This window comes from Silurus meridionalis, chromosome 22, assembly GCF_014805685.1.
Source record: "Silurus meridionalis isolate SWU-2019-XX chromosome 22, ASM1480568v1, whole genome shotgun sequence".
In the NCBI taxonomy this organism is placed as follows: Eukaryota; Metazoa; Chordata; class Actinopteri; order Siluriformes; family Siluridae; genus Silurus; species Silurus meridionalis.
Window position 1 is genome coordinate 19898548 of NC_060905.1, and position 22095 is coordinate 19920642.

The window sequence follows — 22095 nt, forward strand, 5'->3', positions numbered from 1 at the left end:
AAAGAGTCGCGTCAGAACACCAAGCAAAAAACAAGTAGGCCTATCACAAGTTCAGGTGATGACCACAATAAGCCCAATAATCTTCTTCAAACACACATAATCCTACACATGGCCCTGCATTAGAGCAATGTAATATTGTGTGTGTGTGTTTAAACCTCACACAACAAATCATTTATTTACACTTATGTGAAAAAAATATTGTACTTACTATATTTTGGTATATTGATAAAAAGTAATCTGAAAATGTGCAGTAACTCAGTCATAGTTTTCTACAGTTCTACTTCAGATGTCTAGATTCTGGCAGTAGGCCTCTGTGTGTGTGTGTGTGTGTGTGTGTGTGTGTGTGTGTGTGTGTGTGTGTGTGTGGTGCTGCTTTGCGACTACATTTAAACTGGTAATAGCAAACACATTTACTGGCTTTGCAGAAAAACATCAAAGTTCTGATACAAAAAAAAAAAAGCGAATCGCTGATTACAGCCGAGAACAAAAACCCTTCTGATTTTCTCTTTTTTTTTACTCGTTTTAGATCTTCACAGGGTCTTAAAATCTTCCATGGGTTTTATCGAAGGTTTTTACGGCGGTGGTCTAGGCTAAAATAAATTGACTTTATTGTAAAACGTGTCTGATTCGAGACATTGCTAAATAATCCGATAAAAACAATCTGGAAATAGATGCAAGTTTCAGAAATCAATTATTATCGTCAATTTCCCGAAACTCAAAAAAATCTTATTAGACGATAAAAGAATACAAATGAGATTTTTTGACAAATAATATTTTCTCGATGAACATATGTTGAGTAATATTTTATACCCCTGGGCAGAGAGAGCTGATACTAAAGAACATTACTGATATAAAAAAAATCACGTGCTAGTAATTACATTCAGATTTGTATTAGTTTTTTATAGAGAGATAGAGATTTTTATATCAGAGTTTTGATTTTTTATGTAAGAAAACATGAAGCCAATTGGCTTTTACTGATCACCAATAGTACTATTTCATGTGCCTAGGTTCTGCCTAGGTTCAAATATTGAATGTACTGATACACACATATACACCTAGATGGCTTAAGCATCTTAGACTGGAAAAGACAGTCTACCTTCTGTGGAGGTAAATAACAGGTGATGTTTAGTTGTATATCTCTGGCTTGTAATGACTGCATAAAGCCAGAAACTTACTCACATCAACAAACTTTTCCAGACTTGCAGCTCTAGATTTTTCAACTTTTTCAGATTTCTTTGTTTGTATAGATGTTGGATGTTTTGCGAGGGGGTGTGTGTGTGTGTGTGTGTGTTGGGTGTTCTTCCTCATCAGCGAGATGAGATGATGCCCAGTTGTGTGAAGTTCTGCTGATGAACATGTCCAGTCTAAAACCTTCCACTTTACCCCCTAATTAAGTCCTTTTTTGTGATTAAGTTATGCTTTGGGTTGTTGTTTTGCTGTATGATGACGTTCCTCCTGCTTAGACTCTTTCTGCCGCTCCATTATGTGTTCCATCATCAGTAAAGATTAGTAAATCTGTTCCAAAAGCAAGCCAAACAAGCCTAGTCCATGACACTACCACCACCATGCTTTACCCGTGAGGTCATATGTTCTGGATCCTGACCAGATGGTTTTCTTCTTCATATTTTGCCTTACCTTCTTGGTTTCAGACCTTTTGTAACTCATGAATTCCAATCTGACCTAATTTTTTTGCTTTGAACAGTAGACCGTGAGATCTGCAACCCCTTGTCCTGTTGATGTTGTTGTTGATTTGGTTGGTGCTTCTGCAATGCCTTTGTTTCTATAAACAGCTCACTGGTCTTCACGTTGTTTATCCTTTATAACAACAAATCCTGTTTTCACACGTGAAACCCAGGGATAGAAAAAAGAGTAGACATTCAGAACCTTTAAATAATCCAACCAGGGCAAAAAGAAACACCTGCAAGTCCCATTTATTTCATCATAAGGTACCATGTTCCCAGCCGGTGTACATTTAGATACCTTCAACACCAAAAAAACTATGACCTATTTTCTCACTATTGAGTTCAAAATGTGTTCAATGTAAAGCAAAAACAAAACAATTGGTCTTCCAATTAGGTTTTACAGAAGAGCATCAATACATTGGCTCCATGACTCAATGTATGTCTATGTATTGAGTTATTTATTTGATTTTAGAACATACGATGATAACATGCACATAATATTAAATTGTTATTGTGGACTGTACTGATTGATCCTCCTTCCTTCCTGTGTTTAGAAAGCTGTTCAAGAGACAAAAGCCCAACCGACTCTCAGGCCTCTAAGCGTGCACGTACGGCCTACACCAGCTCACAGCTCGTTGAACTCGAGAAAGAATTCCATTTCAACCGCTACCTTTGTCGGCCACGACGGGTGGAGATGGCGAATCTGCTCAACCTCTCCGAGCGCCAAATAAAGATTTGGTTTCAAAATCGTCGAATGAAGCACAAGAAGGATCAGAAGGGACAGTCACCAGATAGTCCAGTTCTTCCAACGTCAGGCTCTGCGGCTGAGGGAGGGGGATATGGAAACCCAATACATTCGATGCCGTACAATGCATTGTCCCCGTCAGCATATAACAATGCTCAGAGGAACACCTACAGCCTATCCACAGCATATCCACAAACTTTAAGCGGTATGTTTGACTGCCCGTCTTCACAAAAGGCATACCTGGGGACCGGTTCTGCCATGCCTGAGAGCGACACGCACCATTTCCAAGGTAACAATCACTTCGGAGTGCAGGCACAGGGCAGTAGCGGATATGTAGGTGCTAATGGAACCTATGTGGATAGCATTGGCAGCACTGGGAGCTCGATTTATGACCTCCCTCAAACTGCTTATGGCAATATAGACTACAACAGTTCCATCAGTATTAGGAACGACCATCATGATGGAGCACCGGAAAGCTCTCAGTGTGCATACTCAGACTTTACAGCTCACTACTCTCAGGGAAAAATCCAAGAAGCACCTAAACTGACACATCTGTGACAACATGGTGTCTTTTTATTTATTCACTTGCATACATGCTGCTGAACTCAATTAACCAAGTGTTCTTCTAAGGCCAAACATATGAGGTCTGACTTTTCCAGGAGGATGCGGTTTTTCCGCAAACTGTTAGGAGGCTCACAATTGGAATATTTTCCCTTATTTAAAGTAGGAGAGCCAAATACCCCTGTGCTCAAAGTCAGTTCCATGAAGATATGCTTTACATTGAATGGAGTGGAAGTCCAATCTCGGATTATAGAGCGCTGACATCGACACCTTTGGGATGAATGTGAATGCTGACGGCACGCCAGACCTCCTCGTTAACGGACTTTTCCAACACCTTCCACAAGCACAAATTGGGACTGAACTTGAAATGTGAAAAAGCAAACCTTTGGCGTAGACATTTTTTCTTCTTTTTAATTGTCCTTTGTTTAATATAGTGTTGTGTTTTGACAGACGGATTCAGTGTTTTCATTAAAAAACATTTTTGTTTGCATCTTACATCTTTAAACAGGGTATAGTCCAAATGTTTTGTTTACATTCCAAATGTGAAAGATAGTTCTGCTGCTCTACAATCACAAGTTTAAAAAGCCATTACTATGATATTCATGTTTTAGTTTCCTACTGTTCTTATTACTGTTCTTTTATACACATTATCTCTACCAATATGTCCTGGGCATGGTGGAAGACAAAATACAGAGCTGCAGGACAGTGAAGACATAATAAATAACAATTTTGTGTGAACTGCCATTAACTTTATCCAGATATGAAGATCTAAAAAAGTTCACTGGACATGCGGTATCAATAAAAATGAGCATACTGTTTATGATTTATCGTTTATCTGTGAGCTGCAGAGAGATATGTAGTCCTGTATTAGAAGCAACAGCTCTATATTATAAATGCATATATCTTTTTTTTTGGTGGACAGAAATATGGCAGTAATCTAGTCAGCTGTTCAGTAACAGTGAGCATGTGCTGAATGTTGCCACTGAGTCCTGGTTTTTTGGCAGCCATAAAAGGAATATGGTGTCTGTTCTAATCCATCGCCCTCTAGGATTGTTTTCTGCGGGTTCTGAGATACTCACAATGGATGTGAACTGTGGTTATATGAGTTTCCATTTCCTGTCAGTATGAAACCAGTCCCGGTGGTTCTCTGGTGGCTCTGTACAACTGCCACTCATTAGATTTGTTTTTGTTTGGTTTTATGTGAACTCTTACTGAAATACTTCCAACCATGTGTGATTTACCGAGGTCGCACGGTTCCCCTGGTCCTGATATTTCATTTAATCGTTTCATGGATTCAATGTACAATTATTTTGCTCACAAAGATAGAAAGGAATAAAAATGTGTTTACTTGAGTTGATTGGACTCTTGGGCTTTTCTGTAGAGAATGGACCATAGGGTTGCCGTTATGATGCACATCATATTGTGTGATTTTCCTTCATTTCAGTCATATAAGTACAGTAAAAAATATAATAAATGCTTTCATATACAATATTGTATCTATTCCATATATGGGTGTGGCCTTGGTGCTGGACCTTCAACTGCATCTTGGTTTGAAAAGCTGGACTTATTGCACAATGACACGTTTGCTAAAATTCTCTTGTGTTTCTTTCGAAGTTGTGTGTTGTGTGTGCACACAATTCCATTATAAAGACCGGCCCCAGGAATGTCATCGTCCCATCAGTTAACAAAAGCGTAGTTTCCTGTTTAAGTGGTTTGAGTTGCCATTGGCAATGCGGTGGGAGAAATCAGATTTTTTACACAAGATAAGGTTGTGTCCTTTTTGTGTCCTTTCGGTTTTCCTGTACAATTAAAAAAATCAGCTTTTGTAAATAAAGCGAATCAGTAAAATAAAGAACCAATCATTGTTTGTGTGTTTTATTTTAATTGTGCAGTATTTACATTTTGAATCAAAATGCATTTCTGCTACATGAGTAAAAAGGCAGGTTTATTGTTTTAAATATATATTTATATATTCATATTTTACATATAGTATTTTGAATTTTTTAATAATCATATATTTGTTATACAGTGTCAAAATTGTGTACAGAGATTTTATTTATTGTATTAAGTGTAAACAAGCTGTCAGTATATTACTGTAAATTATTACCAATACATTTTACAAGGCAGAATAATTAAAATCTCTAAATGTAAATAAAAAAAATTGTTTAGTGTATAATTACATTTAGACAAAAGTCAACCTGAAATTCTAATTCAAATAAATAAATCTGGATGTTTAAATTAGAAACTCATCTCAGCAAACATGACAATATCTATTCCATTTTCCTGTTTCAGTAAAATAATAAAGTAAATACTTAATGTCTATTACATTATTATTAAATAATATATAATTTATACATTTATAATGATGTTATAAAGTTGTAGAAATGCTTCGTTGTGAGATTTCTGTCTGCCGTACACACATGGATAATAAAATAAAATATTCATCGAGCAAAAATAAAACAAAATACAAATACAAATAAAATCAAAATATGAATGGAAATGATTACAAATAAAAATAGGAATTATTTGACTTGTTTTAAAGTATAATTTACTCTCCGTTTATTTTTTAAAGGTAGAAGAAAGAAAGAACAAAAGATTACATTATTGATGTGGGAACAAAAAAATCAGCAAATAAATAGAATAATAAAAAAAAAAAGAATTAAAAGCCTTGAATTGCAGCATGTATATGATATAAGGATGTGGTTAGTGTTAAACATGCAGTGTGTGATGTTCGGTCATTTCTTGCATGTTGGTAAGTCGAGGTCTTGGAGAGGCCTCGTTCCTCCGAGCAGAAACATCCATTACACTGTGACAGCTTCTCCGGTTTCTGGGAGTGGAGAGGAATTTACAATCAAACCTTCTTCTGATGTTCAACACTAAAAAAAATGGTGCTGAATTTCATTATTATTGCACGTGCAGAATAAAAAAATTGCATCCGAATTTTATATAACTGTTATATATAATGGTTATTCATATATATATATATATATATATATATATATATATATTATACAACATTATATAACCAAATTTCCATTCAAATATTTATAATGCAGTCAGCCTGAACTACAACACATTACAATACATAGTACATTAAAAAACACACCATTTTTTGCATTGTTTTATTTTAATTATTATAATTATTATTTTAAATTTCAGCCAGAGCAAGATCCCGCACACAATCAAGCGCGCACGTGTATCATACATTATATTCCCCAAAAACAACAACAACAGCAACAAAAATATATTTATTATTTAGAAAGTAAAATCTGATTAAATGCATTGTTGAATAATGAAGGAAATACTTGTGTCGTGGTTTCAGTGCGCGCGCAAAATCCCTGCGCAAAGATCTCTTAAACCAAAAATTCCGCTTTAAAACGTTCACAGTTAAAAAAACAAACAAACAAAAAAAACAAGAAAACATTGGATCTCGGAAAGAGCATCTATAGAAATCTGACACACACGTAAATAAAGCTGGAATTGATAACTCACCGTTTCTATATCCCGCCTCTGATATTGTTTTATCCGCATTGAGAATGAAATAAAACAGGAGAGAAATCCTGGAGTATCTTCTTCTTGTTTCTGGTTGGATTGCATCTTGTGCAGAAGTTTAGAGCTGAAATATGTGGTGGGAGCGAGATCCTGTCAGACCTCTTGGAGAGCAAGATTGATCACGCGCAGCTTTTCCCTGACTCTTTGTTTAGTGTATAAGCACCAGAACTGCAAAACGGCCCGCGCGCCTTCCATTCACCTTTTAAAACACCACACACACACACACACACACACACACACACACACACACACACACACACACACAAACACACACACACTATGCTTGGTTAATAAATCATAGAAAGCTACTCAACACTGTTTTTTTTCTAATGTTCACAATGTTCATATCTGCTGCTAATGTGATTTAGCAAACACAAAATTCTTGCGAATGCGGTTATATAAAGAGTATTAAACATCGGTGTTATAATGCATTAACATCCACAATGTCACTGTTAATAACGTGCTTTCACTGCTAATTCTACTGCAAAGAACATGTATGTGGTTATGGACAGTTGTGTTCAGTGGAAAACAGTTTGCAATGCGCTTTATAATAAAAAGGGTTAGAACTATAATCAACAAATTGTAGAATAAAATCAATGTATCTGTAGCATATCCTTTAATCGAGGTTGCCATGAATTGTGATTGTAAGTTGTAAGTTTTTTTTCGACAGCGCTTCTCACGGCCCCCTTCGTATACGCATTCCCTAACCCAAATCCCTGGAAGCAACCTCACGGTTCTTCTGCTTCCCTGCCGCAGACAATAAAAAAAAGCGTGAGGATGGAGGAGTCTACAGTTCCCACCCAAGAGTGGAGGAACCCGAGCAGAAAGCCCACAGCATGCACGACCTGATAAATGATGCGTAAAGGACTGGAAATGAAAGAGCTGGAAGACTATCTTTACCACATTTCTGTGACATCAAAACGACTCAAACCCATTCGAGTCCATGGATCGTTGGCCGAGTTGTTTACTTTTCAGATGTTCCGATCATTTCGATATGAAACACAAGTAAGAATAATCTGGAGCTGCTCTGGATTCAGTAATGCAATCTAGTACCGTAGCAAACAGAACTCGTGTGTGTGTGTGTGTGTGTGTGTGTGTGTGTGTGTGTGTGTGTGTAACCAAAGATAACACGCGTAAATGTGTGATGTGTGATATATATCATTTATGCCTACTATTTTTTTTATTAAAAGGAACACTGCTTCTCCTCCAGGCTCTCCAGAGCTCAGAGGTTGGGCATCGTCGTGCGTCTGATCACCGCATACACCATCACACAGCTTCTGGAGTTGGAGAAGGAGTTTATAATAAGGGTCGCCATTGAAGTTTTGGGTATGCTATTGAACTGAACTCCATGTTAAAGTGTTCCTTCAGAACCGTCCAAGGAAACACAGCAGCAGCCAAGGAAGCCAAGAACATTCAAAATGAAGATGTTTTTGAAGAATAAAGCCGTAGTTTGAACACCACTCAGGCATTGAATGTGATACTCTATTGCAGTTAGTGCCTGTAGGACCACAAAATGCCCAACATTTATTTATTTATTTAATAATTTATTTAGAAGATTTTAAAAGCGAATTCGGTCATTATTCTTATTTAACAGCACATCTGGGCAGCCTGAAGACCTCTCCACGGACAACATCTGTACCCTAGTGTATTTCTTTCCATATATGTACAAAATCTGATCAACAAAATCACAAGAACAATGGGATATTTTTTTCCCAAATAAATGATAATTAAATAACTGTATTCACAAACATCCCAAATGAACAGATGTTTATTCGCATGGAGTGAACTGGATGCCTTTCTTTCATTTGGTTATTATTCATTCAAACACTTTAAGCACATTTTTCAGCTTTAAGAGATTTTGTAGTAGTGTTTAAACACTCCAACACTCCAAATACACGAGTTTATACTCAGTAACTGTATCAATCATGAACCCTCATCATGCTCAAAAGGTTTCATTGATAATAAATAAAATCCCAAATATGATCTGAAATTGTAAAACACTGCATGGGGGGCTGCTTTCTCGAATCCTTGCATGAGTGGGAGGGAAATGCCTGTTTCATTTCCTGCCAAACTCATAAATCAACCTCTTTCATGCGACCTGACAGCAGGAGACAATAGCAGAAGACCATGCAGAATAAAAGCCAGTCATTTCTCTTTTTATATTTAAAAATAATTGATTATTATCAACAGTACATTTTCTTAAATTATTATTATTATTATTATTATTATTATTATTATTATTATTATTATTTGTTTTATTTGTTGACTCGGTCATTCAGTTATTTCAACAGACTCGGATCATTTTCGTTTCCAAAACTAAACTGTTCGTAAGTGAGTTACCATGGAAACGAATGATTTTAGCCAGACCTGCTGTCTAACGTCTTCTATTGGCCATGTAGTGTGCTTTTGAGAGTACCGTCGGGTGGAAACAAAACTCAGTAACAAATGTTCCGTTGTAATGCAGTTAAAGCAAAAACAATTTTATAACAACAACAATAATAATAATAATTATTATCAGTCTCTAATTTACATAAATACAATGCAGTATAAATGAAATATTTTGTTTTGTATGATTTTATCACCGATTAAGAGTTTTTGGACTTTTGACTTAGATTATATTAAAATGATGTAAATTGTTGTTTAAATAATTGACAGCTCTTTAACATTTACAACGTATTTTGCAGTCACTTCTTTTTATTATTTTTATAGCTGAAGCGAAGTTATAGTCCTCAGTTGTAGCTACAGGGAAATTCCGGCTGGGATTAGCGGAAGGGCGCTTGTACCTTGTGCCCTTTCAGCTGTCAGTTGTGATGACGTCATTTCCGACCTTTAAGACGAGTGATTCGTTTCTTTTCTACTGGACTGCGCATGAGCAAAAGCATTGCAAAAATGTCCCGTATGTTATGTACAGGAAACAGAATTGAGTAGCAGATCTCATGAGTAATCTGGTCCAAATTGTATTTTTGTCACGTGACTCCCATAGACTCTACGAAGATGATTAAAGGATGAAATGAAATGCATTTTAATGAACCGAGTCACTAAAATAATTACTAATAATGATCTCTCAACATCTACTCGTCAACTTGGGGAAGGTTTTCAGCGACCAATCACTGCCCCGTTTCCGGAGTGACGTCAAAACAACATGGCCGCTCACAGAGCGAGGAGTGGAACGCCCTTTTCCTAATTATTTGTTTATAACAGAATAATTTTTTTTTGGTTTCTGATGTGTTAAATGTTCAATAGGACCTTCTTTCGTTTTCTGATTTGGTGTCTTTAGAAGGTGCCACAGTTTCAATAGGATATTTAAATAAGGTTACTCAATAAATAAGGTTACTCAAATCTGTTACTCAAATGTTGATGATTTATGGACCTCCCCCTCACAAAATCTTCTTTCCATATACAATAGAAGAACTCATTTTATTTTGATCACAGATATGATCTCTGTAAGCTTCTCTTGAGCAGATTCGATGAACATGGATCTTCATTATGTTCTTTTTGCAATGTTGAACTAATTCTACATTTGTTTCGCCACTGTTCATTAAGTCTTTTTGGTCAGAAGTGATCATGTTTTTATTCCTTTGTTGTCAAACAAAACATTATACAATTATCTGAAGCTATTCTTTTACTTTCATATGTGCACTCTAAGGATGCCAGAGCTATTCAGAGTAAACCCCAATGTAGACTATTTTGTTCTAATATTAATTCCCTCTTTACCTCCTTCCACATCATCATCATCATCATCATCATCATCAGTCACTCACACACACACACGTTTTAGTTTGGATCATAAAGAGCTTTGTATTTATTCTGCTCCAAGGTTGCCAGATTCCGTGTATTAAAACCATTTGCTGGCCTTCTGCAAATCACAAATATGGAACACTTTTATTCTGTTCTCTCAAAAATAAATAAATAAATAAATAAAAGATTGAGAAAATAAGGATTTTTTTTCTTAATCACGAACATTTTGGGTTGTTTTAAGTTTTGTACTTGTGGACGTGATTTCTAGCAAGGACCTAGGAACTAGGACGAAATCTGGCAACCTGTACCCTTTTTCTATTTTATTATTATTTTTTTTTCTTTCTTTCATTTATTCATTTATTTATTTATTTATATACTCACCATCCGCTTTATTAGGAGCACGTGTACACCTGCACATTCAGGCTGATACAGGTCACGAGCTTCAGCTAATCCTAACACCAACCATCAGCATGAACAACCTTCTACCTTCTGAGAAGAACCTGATGTGGGATTCTTTACCTACAGACTACCTGTGAGCTGGGACAAGTCTGGTTATTCTTCTCTGATTTCTTTAACAAGATGTTTCAGCATGCAAAGCATCTAATCAAAGGATTTTTGCTCCATTTTCTCTTAACTTTAGAGATGGTTGTGCATGAGATTAATCGTTTCTGAAATATTAATCCAGCCCATATGGCACAAACAAACCTGCCATAATGGCATGCTAACGGTCACAGAGGTCACACTTTCCATGATCATTCATAACAGGAAGTACAGGTGTACAGATATATATGCACTCAAAAGACCAATGAGTCTAATGATAAACAAACATGCATGTTTTGAATCACAACATGATTGATATGTTACAGATTTATTCCTGCATTCATAGTGTCACATTTCAGTAATGGGGTTTAAGGAATTCTTCCCAAATCCCTATACAATCTAATTCTAATATTGCACCAATAAAGAAATTGGTCTTATAGACTAAAAAAAAGGAATTCATTTCTTAAAGCATTATTTTCCAATTTCACAGAAAACAATTTAGTATGGATAGATTAAGTATTTGTCAAACACACACACACACACACACACACACACACACACACACACACACACACACACACACACACACACACACACACACACATTTTTCTACCAGAGGGGGGCGCAGCACTTGGTATCTCCTTAATTCTATTCTAAGTAAATACCGGTGTATATATAAAACTGGACGCTCAAATTTGTTATGATGTGAAAATTGTGATCATTTTTAAATGATCGGATAGTTGCACTATTTTTTTAAATACCACTTAATTATCGTATATTTTAATCACATTTTTTCCTCATATATTTTTTTTTAATTTATATTTATAGATCCTTTTATTTACTGAATTACATCATAGAATCAGGTAAACAATGGGTTGAAAAATACATATTGAGAATATATATTTATTATATTTAGTGTCTTCAGTACAACACACACACACACACACACACACACACACACACACACACACACACACACACACACACACATGTTCGAATACGCGTTAAATATAAACACAATACATGTTTATCTGCGTGTAAATTGTCTTACCTGCCACTGGCACTGGCACAGTTCACTACATCTCCACGCTCCTGGCTTCCTCTTCATGCTACAGACCCTTCTAAGACCACTGCTTCACCAGACAGCGAGAAGGAACCAGTAGGTGGGCTCTCACGCGTCACAGTGATCAGACTCGAGGTCAGAATTAGCATAGCGTTACACTGTAACGAGTAACCTGTCCGCGCTTGCGACTGGCTGACCTGCGTCACGTGACCGTCACCGCACATTCATAGCGTTTGTGCGCAGCCTCCTGGACCAGGGCTGTGCGCCGCAGCGTGCGGGTTTTCGCGTGACAGCTGGAGAGACCATGTCAGAATGAATACCTTCTTAGATTTCTCAGTGATGAGCGGCGGTGAAGGGGGTGGCGGGGGCTCGTGCGCTGTGAGCGCATTCCACGCGGAGCACGAAACTTTCCAGTCGTGTTCCGTCACGGTTAATAACTGCAACGCGAACGAGCGGTTCTTGAGTGGCAGAGGGTCTCCGGATTCATCAAATCATTCCCACAAAGGCGCCTCTTTCCAGTCCTCGGGTACACTTTCAATTGCGTATGGAGCGCATCCGAGTTACGGTGCGCAAACTTTCTGCGCCAGTTACAATCATTACATCAATCAGGATTCCGACTCCGGTGTGGGATTAAACCAGTGCGGTTCACTGGTCTACTCTGGAAACACTGTCGAATCCCCCCATCGGCATCACCCCTTTCTACACGGTTACGCCGGAAACAGCGTTCCCCTACCTGCGCAACTTCAGTTTGCGCCTCCTGCGTACGGTCACGGTCACGGTCAGGATCAGACCAATCTGCTGACCGGATGCTCGAATCCCCTCTCTTCTCTGCATGCGTCCCACCACGGCGCGTGCTGTGCGTCTCTATCAGACGGAGGGTCGCCGGCGCAGACGTTTGATTGGATGAAAGTTAAGCGCAATCCACCAAAAACAGGTGAGATGTCAAGCTAAATGAATTGAAAGTCATCCAATGTTCAAAGAGCATCCATGCTGATGGTTTTGTTTTCATTTCTCCAGGAAAGGTAGGAGAGTATGGCTACGGGGGGCAGGCCAACACCGTCCGAACCAATTTCACCACCAAACAGCTGACAGAGCTGGAGAAGGAGTTTCACTTCAACAAGTATCTGACGCGCGCCAGGCGAGTGGAAATCGCTGCTGCGCTCCAGCTGAATGAGACTCAGGTGAAAATCTGGTTTCAGAATCGCCGCATGAAGCAGAAGAAACGCGAGAAAGAGGGTCTGCTGCCTAAAACCGACTCCACACCAGGGGATGGAGGAGAAAAGGCTGACATTTCATCCGAGCTTTCCTTCTCTGCGCCTTCAACGCCATCTCCAAGCTCCTCTACCACTGACCCTTACTCCTCGGGTTAACCCTCTGCTCCATACTGAGTCAGACTCATTGGATATGAAGTTCACCACCATAGATCCATAGTTGAAGTGGACCTTTGTACCTGGCACCAGGATTTCTGTCTCTAATAATGATGCAGTGTTCATGACAGTTCTGTAAGATATTAATCAAGACAAAACATTCATTTCATTAAGAAATTTGTGGAGTCAGGATTTAGTGACACTAGAGTAGCTGAAGAACTTTACGCACCACAGCTGGAGTGAGCTATGACGTCACACGCGGGGGAGATGAGCAGTTCCCACTGTAATATTAATATGTTTTTTAATAATAATACAAAAATCGTACCAGTAGTACCAGCTCATATCCATCTAATAAGCCGAATGATGAACAGATGAAAAAAAAAGCATAAAAGAGAAAAGTGTAAAATCTTTGATCAGGATCAGGAAATTTCCGAATCGGAATATCCCCTGTTTTTTATTTATTTATTTTACTTTGTGGAAGTGGAGTCGCAGTGTTCCTTCATTAACCCTAAAATCAGAACGCACATTCTGACAAATCACTGCGCAATAAAGGAACACAGCTTCAAAATGATCATTTTTTATTTTGCTGATCTACTGTATTATTATTATTATTATTATTATTATTATTATTATTATTATTATTATTATTAAAATTATTATTAAAATTATTATTATTTTTACTATTATTATTATTATTATTATTATTATTATTATTATTATTATTATTATTATTAAGTAGAATGTTTCAGCTACACTTAAAGGAATCCTGAACCTTCATCCTGTGTCTCTGGAGCCTTAAAGGCAGTCAAACTAATTTTTTTTATCATTTTAGTGGCTTTTATTCATATTTGATGTCAGTGTGTTCAGGAATACGGGTCAAAATATACGAAATAAACTACTTTTATTTTATTGTATCATGGCGTCTTTGTATCCCTTTAAAACAAATCCTGCACTAAAGCACATTTAGAAACACTGAAGAGGAATCTGAGGACCCTGTGTGCTTTCATGGCACCTTCACTGGTTTCTTTAATGCATTGATTAGCTTGTCGATACTGTCATCATCAGGAGGAACGTGCTCTCCTGCTCCAGTGGACCCCGTCCCAGCGGAGGAATATTGGCATCCTGTGATTTCTTAATTCGTGAGAGAGAGAGAAAGAGAGAGAGAGAGAGAGAGAGAGAGAGAGTAGAGTGGTGAAAGGAAAAAGCCGCATTAACACTTAGGCATAAGAATAAAAACAATGTAGGGAAATCCCTGTTAAGTCTCTAAGGGTTTTTAGAAGCATCTAAGATCTTTCTCAAACTTTGAAGAGAAGAAATGATGAAAGCTGTCAGAGGCTGAGCACCACGCTCTAAATTCTGTCTGATGCACAAGCATTTAGGACACGGCACATCTGGAACATCTGCCACGGTGTTGCCGCAGCATTGTTCTGCTGTAGTGACCAAACAAAGAAGAATTTCATACTATACCTCGTGCCACCAGTGTCCACCTGAGCTAAATAAATCGGTAGATAAAACAAGAAGATATGTTGAATACTTTAATATTTGATTTGGTGTTATATTTTAATAAACATCAAATGAGTTTGAGTATCTTTAAGATATTTTAATGTAATATAGAGTCGGGTATTGCAGCATCTCTGGTACTGGTACAGCCATGAAAATCTGGTGAGTGATGCTTCATGTAATACAAATGTTGAGACACAACACTAATGTTTAATTGATGGTCTGGATCTGATGTACAAAAAAATGAGCTGCAATGTTCCTCCTAATGCTACCAGGTGACCTTTGCATTGGGTGAAAAAGTGCTGGACTGTAGTGTAGTGTAAAGAGCTTCAGTCTCATCATAAGAATCTCTGATAGATTTGCACAGATTGTCTTATAAGGACACTTTTCATTTTCTCATATATACTTACACTTCACAGTTACACGATGACATGGTGGTTTTGGATCCTCAAATAAAAGCTTTTACTACTCTGTGGTCTATATGAGCTTGTGTGCATAGCTTGCTCATATCTAGAAAACAGAAAATGCTGTAGTTCTACTTTTGTGAAAGGTCTCATTTAAAATATGAACCTGTAAAAATGAAAATGTATATAATATATTGCTATTACAATTGATTTCATATAATACAAGTTAAATTGATATAAAATAAGGAACCTCGGAACCTCATATAGAAACCTGGACAACAGTTTAGATTCGAATATGAACCATTTTGCCAAAGATTTGAAAAAGAACTGCTCTACACATTGGCTGAACATAGAAACAGGTCATGTTCTTACACATTACACTCTTTCTACTCATCTCATTTCAGACTGCACACTTTGTTAACATCATCTATTTATTATTGCTTATGGCTGATATTTACATTTATTTCCTGAATTATCCACATATTTGTTTTTGCAAACGAGCTTCTGGATATCTAAGATCGTTCGTGTAGGACGTTCGCACGGGGTTTTTTATTTTTTTAAAACAATAGTTTTTTGCTTTTTTTAAAGTTTTTTTAAATCTTTAATAAAGGAAAATGTGATCTGAAGACATTTCGAAGGTGTATTATTTGTGTTACAAATGCAAGTCATTATAACATCATAGGATTTAGGTTACAGTTAGTAAAAAAAAAAAAAAAGAAAGTGTAAATGCACATTTAACAGCTTTAGAAAAAAAGTTTTTTTACTCCACAACAATACAACGATCATCTTCCTGTACTGCCTGTTTCCTTTACTGTATTAAAACATGGTGTATATTTGTGTATAGATTTGGGCAATGCAGAGCTGTTTAAATTTATCATTTATCACATTTACACAGTGTTGGACTGTTAACTATGACAGTGTCTGAAACCACTTCCTGTCCCCTCTATATTGCACTATAGTCAGTGATTTTTATGGCGTCTTCATTCTGAGTGAACTTTATTTCCAATATTAATGAATTTGTTTGCATTTTGTTGATTTGAATACCTGTAACTACTTCGCACTGATTAATTGGAAGCTCGTTAAGCCTTGAACTTCATAGCCAGGTGCATCCCATCATGAGAAAAGGTATTTGAGGTGGCCAATTGCAAGTGGCAACATGGGGGTTTCAAAACAACTCTGAAATAACCTGAAAACAAAGATTGTTCGACATTATGGTTTAGGGGACATTGTCAGGGGTTTCTAAACTTTGCATTCAACTGTATATTATATACATTACAATCTATGCATACTATATTGTATATTACTATATATACATATATTATTACCTGCTGCACCTTCTGTACATTATTCCCCCTCACCCCTGTACATATGGACCCCATATCCTTATTTATCACACTGCTATTTATTTATTGTCAATAAGCCACTTCTGGTTAGATGCAAACTGCATTTCATTATTATTTTCTTTCTCATTATTATTTACAATGAACGTCATATCCACTGTAAACATTTTAATAAACTGCCACAAAAAGTATAGGACATAATAATTATGATAAAATCGTCTAAGGACTGTGATGAGACCTGAGATGTTGTATGGATTAGAGACAGTGGCATTGAGTAAAAGACAGGAGGTGGAGCTGGAGGTAGCAGAGCTGAAGATGTTGAGATGTTCATTGGGAGTGACGACGATGGACAGGATTAGAAATGAGTTTATTAGAGGCATGTAGGACGTTTTGGAGACAAGGTGAGGGAGACGAGATTGAGATGGTTTGGACATGTGCAGGAGAATGTGCAGGAGTAGAAGAATGCTGAGGATGGACACAAGGAGGAAAAAGTAAGACCAAAGAGGAGGTTTATGGATGTGGTGAAGGAAGACATGCAGGTAGTTGGTGTGAAAGAGACAGATGTAGATGACAGACTGGTATGGAGATGGATCCACTGTGGCGACCCCTAATGGAAGAAGCCGAAAAAAGAAGAGAAGAAGAAGATAATACAAAGTCTCTAAAGGCTCTAAATAATGATTTAACCGAAAGCGAGAAACTTTGCTTACCAAAAAAAGAACCGATTTCAAATAATTATGTGAGAGATTCCTAAAAGCTCACTGAATATAAATAATAAAACAGGGACACACTTTGGTTGAAATTACTGGCATATAAATCAAACATGACGGATTATTTCCTTCCATATTGATAATTCAGCATCAGCAGGACAAGACGGCTTTGAGGATTTGGAAAATTCATCCTCTGATTTGTACACAGAAGAATAAAATACTTTATATTTCATTTAGAAAATACAAATAACACAAAATGATTGTCTTCAATTCTGACATTTACACTGTCTAAACAAAATATTACTCAGATGGTCTGAGTCTTAAATAAAGTTGACTTAAATTTGTTCCAAATGTTTCCATTTGAGTAAATTTGACTGAAATTGTTTCTGTACGGCTGCAGACCTCAGCAGTAAAGAGTCATGTTTTTTTATTTTATTTATATAAATACTTGCTTTCTGAAGATCCCAGATGTTGTCCCTTTACACTGACGATTAGTAAAATCACCTAGTTCTTTTCCAGTCATCATATCAGCAGCAGTGGAACCTTACATGGTCTTCATCTGCTTCTTCCTTTTTTTGTCGTCTCCTCACTGTGGGTGTAGAAAGTGCTTATATGAGTTATTGTAGAGACAGGAATGATTTCAGGTCAATATTCTGTCACAAAGCATCTAAGTGGACAAGTGAGAGACCTCAGCACACACAAAAATACAGCCAAAACTATAAAGGATCATTTAATCAACTTTAGATTAAGGAGGACAACATCTGGAATGTAATCTTCAGAAAGATCATGTGGCTGTGATGGTCAGGTGTCTGCAAATCTTTGCCCTTATATGTTCCTCCTCCTTTTTTTTTCTCAAAAGTATTTGGACATCCGTCCTCGCATTAACATTCACTGTGCAGAGGGACAATGATCCATGATCTCACTTACAACATTACTGTTAATAAAATACGGTACTGCGCTACTGCAGTGTAGTAGATCTTCACTTTGGCAAATTTATTTCACTCTTTCTTGCAGTAGATCACTTTAGTTCAACAGGATGCAGCCTTGTTGGACCGGAGCGTTCCAAAACACTGATCTTCTCCTGAAATCACTCTTGGACGTGTGTTTTGGGTCGTTATGCTGCTGGAAGGTAAATCTTTCTTCAGCCCCAGTTCCAGCTGAAGTCAAGCAGAACTATAGCTGCCACCATGGTGAGTCAGTGTATCACTGAGATCTCAGTTTCTTCTGTCAGACGCTGTGGAATAAAACAACAGCGATGAAATCCTCCTGAATAGATTTGAGATTGCGCAGTTTGCTACAGATGCGGTTCGTGATCTCTGACTAGTGACGCTCTCTGAACATCCTATCAATGGATGTGAAAATGCCGACATTGCGGTACGCTAGAGGGCCCCCGGTGCTCTCGACTCTCAATCTGCTAGGTTAAAGCAACTTCAAGAAACATGTACTTAATGCTAGAGGTGGCTGCAGGGCTGATTCTGAATGCTCAGGGTAGATTTGTTTGACCCTGGAATCTGATTGGATAGAAACACTGACATAAACACACACCCGCATATTTTAAATATTCTCTTTCCTCCACTTTACTGAGGGACCAGATATAATGTACCTTTATTCTGCATACACCCAGCTAAAGTTTATATATATTCTGTACCTGTGGTAAACCTTTTTCATGCATATGCACACACACACACACACACACACACACACACACACACATCAGTGGACATTATAATTTGTGCAGCAGAGAGCTTTGCTAGCACCCACAGGGAGTATGTGTTTAATGACAGAGCTGTCGTTATCAGAGCCGTCACTGCTCCACAGAATCACTGCTGTCAGAATTTATCCCACCACCGCACGTGACACGTCACCTGTGTATCCTGAAGACAGTGACATGATCTTTAGTCCCCTTCAAATCTATAGACTGGCATTTTGGCCACTCAGGCGCCGGAGCCCCGAGTACATGCAAAACGCCCGGCCACCGATATCCTGACAGGAAGTGAACGTGGAAGTGCCAATACTCTGACAGCACGGCGCTAGTGTGCATACGGTCACGCTTTGTGCAGGGTTGTGTATGTTGTGTCCACTACTGACAATAGCTGAATGATTATTACACATATTATTTTATTGTGGTGAGGAGAAAATCTCGAACTCATACCTGTGGGAATAAAATGATTGGAACGACTTGTTCTCTATCGGCTAATTCCACATGAACAAGCGAACAGGAAGATAGAGTTTATGTTTTTGTTGGATGTTTGCATTACCTTTTCTTGTCCTTAAGCTTCCTTTTCTTCCTCTATATGCAAGTCCACAGATAGTGTGCATATGCACGTGTGTGTGTGTGTGTGTGTGTGTGTGTGTGTGTGTGTGTGTGTGTGTGTGTGAGTGTGTGAGTGTGTGCTCTTGCTGCTCCCTGTGGGACCATCTGTCCATCCCTGCATTGACACAGTAATGGGTCTGTGAGGTGATCTGGATGCAGAGTGGTGTCCATGTTTGTGTGTCTGAGCCGTAGGTCAATAGAGCCCTCATCAGGAATTCTGCACTCGAGCTTCTACATAAACAACCGCTTAGCGGGATTAGCAGAATGTTAGCTTGTTAGCTAGGTGAAGCAAACACTTATTTAATCCATTGCCAGTTTCTCAAGGGCTTTGAACCAATATACAAAGGGGTTTCAATGGCACAACCTTTCTCATTGTTCTTTAAATTATCAGGATGTAATCCAAAACTTGGAAATAATAATCAAATAATTCCCTGTAGTTACATTTATGGAATTTGGTGGACAGTTAGGAAGTAAATATGATTCGTTACTCTACTGAAGTATTTCCGTTTGGGGAGATTTTTAATGTAACTTCACTACATTTTGTGAAATCAGTCGTTTTGTTTATGAGCGGATAAAAAAACGTAACTGGTCACCACTGGTTTTGATTGCCGCTTGGTGTATCTACTGATCGCTGACATACAGTTCGGCATCAATTCAACAGCAAGCAGAACATTTAGAGAGGAGTAAATGATGGAGAAACTCCAGACTCGAACTCACCACAACATACGTGACCTCGTTTACACCATTTTACTGAAGTAGTTATAAAGAAAGTTTTGTGCTCATGATCATTGTAATAGAAATCAATCAGTGTTTGACTTATTAATATCATTCTATTAATAAATTCACATCTGAGTCTTTTCACGTAAACTGAGGTGATTAAGTAAAGAATCTTGTGATAAAAATGATAATAGGAACATTATAGTTATAATAAATTATAGCACTTTGGATTCTTAAGTACATTTGAAGGCAAAAACCTTTGTACTTTTATTGAAGTAAAAGTTCAAAGGGAAACATTTACTTTTACTGGAGTCACATTTTACCTTCTGTATCTTTACTTTTACTCACCTCCATGCTTTGTTTACTTCGCTCACCACTGATCTTAACCACTGATCTACCACCTCCATGTGGCAACTTCCACCATTCCACCAGAACCCATCCACCGTCCCCAAAACATGCTTTATTCACTACCTGTTTATTGAACATTATAAATAAATTGATTCCACTGACCCGTGCTTTTCTCACTCATCTGAGAGAAATGTGTTATTAGCTCATTATGGTGCAGAAGGTAAACTCCTAAAAAATTTGGACTTGCGTCTGATTCCACATAGTTCTTCCTGATCTGGTTGATGGACGAGTACATGAAAGGGAATTTGTGGCTTTTCTGTGGTTCATCTTTCTCAGACTTATGACTAGTTTGGTTGTAATAAAGAAGATAATTATCCTTCATTTGAAACTGTATAAACACAAAATATATAAATACATTGTAGTACTGGTTCATCAGGACACAAATTAATATGATCATCATTTATTCTAAATCTTTCAGTGTGACTTTCAGATGTTTGGACATCAAATGTCAGTTCATTCCACCACCTCAGTGGTAGAACAGAGAAGAGTCTGGAAGCATATCTGTTTTTCCCTGAGAGATGGTGGGACTCTGGGGGATCTGATGGTGTGTGGTGAGATAAGTTCTGAGAGGTGGAGGGCAGAGGTGGAAGCTAGGTACACCAGTTTTCAATATACTGGGGTATCATTTCCTGTCTCTCACACCACCTACTAGATCTGAAGCTCACAATGAGCAGGCAGAAGGCAGTAAGAAGTCTGGGGTTAACGTGGATGAGACAGAGGGAGTCAGTGATGTAACCATGACTGAGAACAGATACATTCCTGATCACCTGATCATCATCTTTTCTCTGCTTGTGTTCTATATGTTGGATCTTCGGCCTGGACACATTCATTAGAGAACAACATTTGAAATTCGTTTTGTATTAATATATTAATATGATGTGGTTCAGTTACCAGCGTGACACGAAAACAAGCAGTAATAATCACTACTTTATACTGAAGTACATGTCAGAGACCAAAATTCTTTACTACTTACTTTTCTACTGAGTGAAGGATGTGTGTACATTTTGCCATCTCTGGTAGAGGGGTTCTGGTCTTTTGGCTTTTTTAAACCCCAGAAGCTTGAAAACAAGTTGTGTAGGTGCATTCTGGATCGAGTTTGTGTTGAGTTTGTGTGTGTGTGTGTGTGTGTGTGTGTGTGTATGTGTGTGTGTGTGTGTGTGTGTGTGTGTATATGTGTATATGTGTGTGTGTGTGTGTGTGTGTGTGTGTGTGTGTGTGTGTGTGTGTATATGTGTGTGTGTGTGTGTGTGTGTGTGTGTGTGTGTGTGTGTGTGTGTGTGTGTGTGTGTGTGTGTGTGTGGTGACAGAAACAATCAAATTCTCCTGATGTTGTACAGAAGGAATGCACTTAAGTGTGTAAGATTTCTAGATAGAAGTTACCCCCATGGTTGTGTGCAGTGACTGAAGCTGAGATCATTGAGTTGTTCATGGAGATCACAAGATCTTGACATGGAGAT

The 22095-nt window shown here is 37.8% G+C and overlaps 2 protein-coding genes and 1 long non-coding RNA gene across 8 annotated transcripts in view; 2 read left to right on the forward strand and 1 right to left on the reverse strand.

Annotated features, from left to right (window-relative positions):
* hoxa3a (homeobox A3a) overlaps positions 1-4847 on the forward strand; it is a 9699-nt gene extending 4852 nt beyond the window's left edge. For all 4 annotated transcript variants that reach the window (XM_046835173.1, XM_046835174.1, XM_046835172.1 and 1 more), the window contains 2 exons: positions 1-55; positions 2237-4847. The exon at positions 1-55 is cut by the window's left edge and continues 462 nt beyond it. In XM_046835173.1, the coding sequence (XP_046691129.1) occupies positions 1-55; positions 2237-2985 (804 nt within the window). In that variant the 3' untranslated portion in view covers positions 2986-4847. The remainder of the gene's footprint in view (positions 56-2236) is intronic.
* Positions 4848-5019: 172 nt separating this feature from the next.
* Positions 5020-11994, reverse strand: LOC124376200. Of its 3 annotated transcripts, none has more exons than XR_006923791.1 (3): positions 11870-11994; positions 6481-6739; positions 5020-5864 (listed from the first exon to the last, which is right to left on the reverse strand). It is a non-coding gene; the product is annotated as an uncharacterized LOC124376200 (long non-coding RNA). The 3 variants fall into 3 exon arrangements; XR_006923793.1 differs by lacking the exon at positions 11870-11994 and adding an exon at positions 7713-7728; XR_006923792.1 differs by lacking the exon at positions 11870-11994 and adding an exon at positions 7441-7591.
* Positions 11995-12061: 67 nt separating this feature from the next.
* Positions 12062-14162, forward strand: hoxa1a (homeobox A1a). Its single transcript, XM_046835176.1, has 2 exons — positions 12062-12815; positions 12899-14162. Exons 1-2 carry the CDS (start codon positions 12194-12196, stop codon positions 13249-13251), a joined length of 975 nt encoding a protein of 324 aa, XP_046691132.1. The 5' UTR covers positions 12062-12193; the 3' UTR covers positions 13252-14162.
* The last annotated feature ends 7933 nt before the right edge of the window (positions 14163-22095 follow it).

Excerpts from the sequence above, each read along its gene's own strand:
- hoxa1a (XM_046835176.1), top strand. The coding sequence starts at position 12,194 with ATGAATACCTTCTTAGATTTCTCAGTGATGAGCGGCGGTGAAGGGGGT. Across the intron at positions 12,816-12,898 it reads GCGCAATCCACCAAAAACAG|GAAAGGTAGGAGAGTATGGC; the intron begins GTGAGATGTCAA and ends TCATTTCTCCAG.